Source organism: Nematolebias whitei, chromosome 18, assembly GCF_014905685.2.
Source record: "Nematolebias whitei isolate Nwh7 chromosome 18, NemWhi1, whole genome shotgun sequence".
NCBI lineage: Eukaryota > Metazoa > Chordata > Actinopteri > Cyprinodontiformes > Rivulidae > Nematolebias > Nematolebias whitei.
The window spans coordinates 25991829-25997306 of NC_056515.1; the positions used below are offsets into that span (position 1 = coordinate 25991829).

At 39.2% G+C, this 5478-nt stretch overlaps 1 protein-coding gene across 1 annotated transcript in view; it reads left to right on the forward strand.

Annotated features, from left to right (window-relative positions):
- Positions 1–201: 201 nt before the first annotated feature.
- brinp1 (bone morphogenetic protein/retinoic acid inducible neural-specific 1) overlaps positions 202–5478 on the forward strand; it is a 58550-nt gene continuing 53273 nt past the window's right edge. Inside the window, exon 1 of the mRNA XM_037692007.1 lies at positions 202–354. Coding sequence (XP_037547935.1) covers positions 202–354 — 153 coding nt within the window. The remainder of the gene's footprint in view (positions 355–5478) is intronic.

Genomic DNA, 5478 nt, shown 5'->3' on the forward strand with positions numbered 1-5478 from the left:
CAGTGCTTTCTGTGGAGTTGGTTATCTACTATGCCTCCTCATCACTGTGGGCTTTAGTTCTGAGCCCCTGCGTGTAAGTGTATGTGCCCTCCCAGTGAACTGACAATACCCAGCACCATCATCACCAAGTCAGAATCAACCACTTATAGACAATGTACTGGCCTCCTGTTTTATTCTGTCCTACAGCTACTGCACTCAATCATGGCTCCACTCACCTCTCCATCCACCGGTGTCAGCTACTCCCATCTCAGTGAGAAAGTTGCTGAACTGGAACAACGGATAACCACTCTACAAAGGATCTGTGAAGCAGAAATGCAAAAGGACACCATCATCATCATCATCATCCATTCTTCAGTACAGTCACATCTGCCCCCAGTCCTGCCACTGATGTTACCCCTGAGGAAAATACTATTTCCTCTACATCTAGTGCTGCCACTCTTTGTCCAGTTGCTGTCGTTCCTGGTCCAATTGCTGCTGCCCCTCCCCCACACACCAATCTCGACAATGCCTGGATTTGGCCAAGGAACAAGCTGAAGTCCTTTACCACCTCCACTCCACATGAGCCAGCGACCCTCTCCGTGTCCTTTAACCATGACTGGGGAGGCAAATGCATCCTTCACTCATTGAAAAATAGATATGACTATTTAAATCTTGAAGATTTTCCTTTCTTAGCTGGGAACACCCAAATTCCAGCACATCAAACTTCAAATTTAACTTAAAATACTCTCTCCACAATTCCTCCCCCAGGCCTCACCGTGTCTCCATCCATCTGCCTATCCATCATCCATCCATCCATCCATCCATCCATCCATCCATCCATCCATCCATCCATCCATCCATCCATGATCTTTTACTCGCTTCTTCCCTTTTGGGTCACAGGGGTCACCGGTGCCCATTTCTGGCAATCACTGTGCGAGGGGCGGGGTACACCTTGGACAGGTCCCAAGTCCATCACAGGGCCACACAGAGACAAATGAGACAAGCAACCATTCACTCTCTCACTCACACCTAGGGACAATTTAGAGTTACCAATCAGACTAAAATGCATGTTTTTGGTCTGTGGGAGGAAACCGGAGTACCTGGAGAAACAATATGCATGCATAGAGAGAACATGCATACTCTACCCAGAAAGGCCCCAGACTGGGATTTGAACCAGTGACCTGCTAACTGAGAGGCAGCAGCTCTTCCCTGTGTCTCCATTGCACAATTCTGTTATGGAGACATACTAGGATTTGAAAAAGGAGATAAATGGAAAACAACATTACCGTTTAAGTTCCATATCTTTAACATCACTTGTTCAGCCTGCTTTCACCACCATAACATTGCTTGCCTACATCCATCCCCATCATCCAACAGTACTGCAATTTTGGTTTATTCTTTGGTCGCATCCCATATAGATTGCTGTAATTCCCTTATTTTTGTCTACCTACAAAATTAATTCATAACCTCTGTAGTATGACAATATGCTGGATATATATGCATACTTTTTTCACGAGTTCCTCATCTTTCTGACTGTGTAAATGTCGTGCATTGAATTTTAACAGAAATGTAACGAGAGACGTCATTTATCTTTGACCCATCAAATGAATGCGGTCATTTATTTTCAGAATCAAAGTTTAACATCAAACATTTACATTAATTTTGGCAAAATATGAAAATAATAACAGACAAGTTTCACAAATAATGAACTTCAATCACACGGCGGTGATTGAGGACTTTGCTTCAGATATATTTCAGATATTATCACATTCAAGATGGCGCCCATGGAGTAGGAGGTGTTGACTGATGCTCCCTCCGATCTCTAGCTAACTTTGCCAACTTTACAAAACTGACTCCAACTGTATATGTGTATTTATATGTCTATATAGATAATACATATGTGGATATATATATATACAGAACAGGTGGAAGAAGGAAATCCGCGCGCTCTGAACCGTGGAAGCTGAGCCACGAGTTTAGCTAACGTTTGGCTAACGAGCTGGTCAGAGAGCTGCTTCGGCTAGTGAGGCCTGCGGAGACCCAGTCCGCCGCTGTTGGACCTGCGAACCGCTGAACCGAGCTGTTTACGTCGGGGACCCGGTCCGCCACGTCGGGGACCCGGTCCGCCACTGTCTGGACCTGCGAGCCGCTGAACCGAGCTGTTTACGTCAGGGACCCAGTCCGCCGCTATTGGACCTGCGAGCCGCTGAACCGAGCAGTTTACGTCGGAGACCCGGTCCGCCGCTGTTGGACCTACGAGCCGCTGAACCGAGCTGTTTACGTCGGGGACCCAGTCCGCCGCTATTGGACCTACGAGCCGCTGAACCGAGCTGTTTACGTCGGAGACCCGGTCCGCCGCTGTGCGAGCCGCTGAACCGAGCTGTTTACGTTGGAGACCCGGTCCGTCGCCGATTGGACCTGCGAGCCGCGGAAACCAAGGAAACTAAACTACAGCTGTGGGATTTGGGAGCTGTTGCAACCGGGACCTGGTCTGTCACCGTTGGGGCCGCGAACTTCTGGACCGAGTGAATCGTGGGACCTGGAGGTTGTTGTCGCTAGTCCTCGGCTAGATTTGGCTAGGCCTCGGCTAACAACAAGCTAACAACATAAGCTAACAACAATAGCCTGAGAACCTCGTGGCTGGATCCTGTGCTTCTGAGAGTTGAGACCAATAATCCAGAAGTATCGTGAGTAATGCCGAGCAAACACAGAGATAGGAGACAAGTGTCGGAAAGTAATTCAGAAGATATGGAGGAAGTTAAAAAATCTTTGAACTTTTTGAGTGCTGAAGTGACTAAATTGAGTGCAAATATGACTAAATTATCAGCTAAATGTGATTTACTAACAGGACTGTCTGAAGAAGTGAGACAATTGAAAGAACTGATGACTAGTAAAGACAAAAAAATAGCTGAACTGGAACAGAAAGTTGACGACATGGAACAATACACAAAAATAGACAATTTGGTGATCACTGGACTGGAAGTTAAGAACCGGACATATGCAAGAGTTGTTGCTGGTACTAACACTACAGAAGACGCACCACAGGAAGAACTACAGACTCTGGAGGAGCAAGTAGTGAATTTTTTACAAAGCAAAGACATTGACATCGAACATGAGGACATTTCAATCTGTCACACACTGCCCAACAAATCAGACAAAGTCAAACCATCCATAGTCATCAAGTTCATTAGCAGGAAATCTAGAAACCATGTAATAATGCAAGCAAAAAAACTGAAGGGAACAAATGTTTACATAAATGAACATCTAACTAAAAAAAATGGAAACATTGCACGTGAAGCAAGGTGGTTGAAAAAACAGAAAAAAATAGCATCAACTTGGACAAGAAATGGAAACATCTGGATCAAACTACAGGAAGGATCTCAGGCTAAGATAATAAAAGACCTGAAAGATCTGGAAAGACTAAAATAAGCTCAGGAAATGATAGATGATAAATCATTGACACAACTTCACAAGCAATGAATAATCAAAATATAAAACAAACAAATACATTAAACATGGCAACATACGAAGACTCAGAGTTTAAAATATACAATGTTGAAGATGCGATTGATACAATTTTTTTCCCTGAAATACAAGACTGTGAATATTATAATGAAGAACAGTTTAATGACATCAATATAACTAATGGAGGTCTCTCTATTATTCACTTTAACAGTAGAAGTTTAAATGCAAATATATCCAAAATAACAGATTATTTAAAACAGCTAAACAGAACCTTTACAATAGTAGCACTGTCGGAGACGTGGCTCAACGATGAAAACACAACTTATGTTCACAGGGAAGGGTATGAATTATATCATGTGAACAGAAGCAACAAAAGAGGTGGTGGAGTGGCTCTATTTGTTAAAAATGAAATAAAATGTAAATTAATTAATGAAATGTCAATAGTTGTTGATAATATCATGGAAATAATAACAATAGAAATAATAAACAAGAATGATAAAAACATATTAATAAGTTGTGTATATCGATCTCCAGGATCAAATATAGAAATATTCACTGATAAAATCGTACAACTATTGGACAAGAGTTTTAATAAAAACATTTTTTTGTGTGGAGACTTTAATATTGACCTGGGAAATAAAACAGATTCAAATAACATCAGTACATTTACAAATTCATTGTGTAGTTTAAATCTTTATCCGTTAATATCAAAACCAACAAGAATTACAACTCATAGTGCTACAATAATCGATAATATTTTCACAAATGTAACAAATGGGGATGTGATGGGAGGTATTTTAATGAGTGATTTGAGTGATCATTTACCAGTTTTCATGATTTATAAAAATGATCAAAGCATTACAAAAGAAATTACAATTAAGGAAAAAACAATAAACACATCAAAAAAAGCATTGGACAAATTAAAAGATGATTTACATAAACAAAGCTGGAAAGACGTGTATGTTGATGATGTGAACAGATCATATGATGAGTTTATGAATATTTTGGGAGCTCTGTATGAAAAGAATTGTGTGCAAAATAATTGTACAAAGAGAAATGTTGTTGATCAACCATGGATGACGAAAGGGTTGAGAAATGCTTGTAAAAAAAAGAATTATTTGTATACATGTTTCTTGAAATTGAGAACACAAGAGGCTGAAGAGAAATATAAGAAGTATAAAAATAAATTAGTAGTGATTATAAGGAAACACAAGAAGGAATATTATAGTGATTTATTAAATAAAAGTAATGGTGATATGAAAGCTACATGGCGAGTAATAAATAGTGTTCTGAAAAGTCATAAAGCAAAAACAGGTATTTCACAATATTTTTTGAAAGATGACGATGAAATCCATGATGAAAATGAAATTGTAAATGGATTTAATCATCATTTTGTGAACGTTGGATCAAGCCTTGCAGCTAAAATACCAAAAATAGACAATAATGTGAACCATTCAGTTATAAGTTGTGACAACAGTATTTTTCTTAATGGAACTGACAAAGAAGAAATACTGAATGTAGTAAAAAATCTTACAGATAAGAGATCAAAAGACTGGGTGGACATGGATATGATGTTTGTAAAGGACATAATGAGTTATGTTATCGAGCCGTTTACATATATTTGTAATTTATCATTTTCAAAAGGAATATTTCCAGACAATATGAAAGTAGCAAAAGTAGTTCCTCTCTTTAAAAATGGTGATAAATGTGTGTTCAATAATTATAGACCAATATCCTTATTACCACAATTCTCAAAAATTCTAGAAAAACTGTTTGTGACCAGATTAGATAAATTTATTACTAAACAAAACATTCTAAGTAGCAGTCAGTATGGGTTTAGAGCAAAAAACTCTACATCAATGGCTCTCATGGAAATAATGGAACAAATAACTACTGCTGTCGATCAAAAACAGTATTGTGTTAGTATTTTTGTTGATTTAAAAAAAGCATTCGATACTATTGACCACGCTATTCTCCTTGAAAAATTAAATAAATATGGTATAAGAGGACCAGCATTACACTGGGTATCTAGCT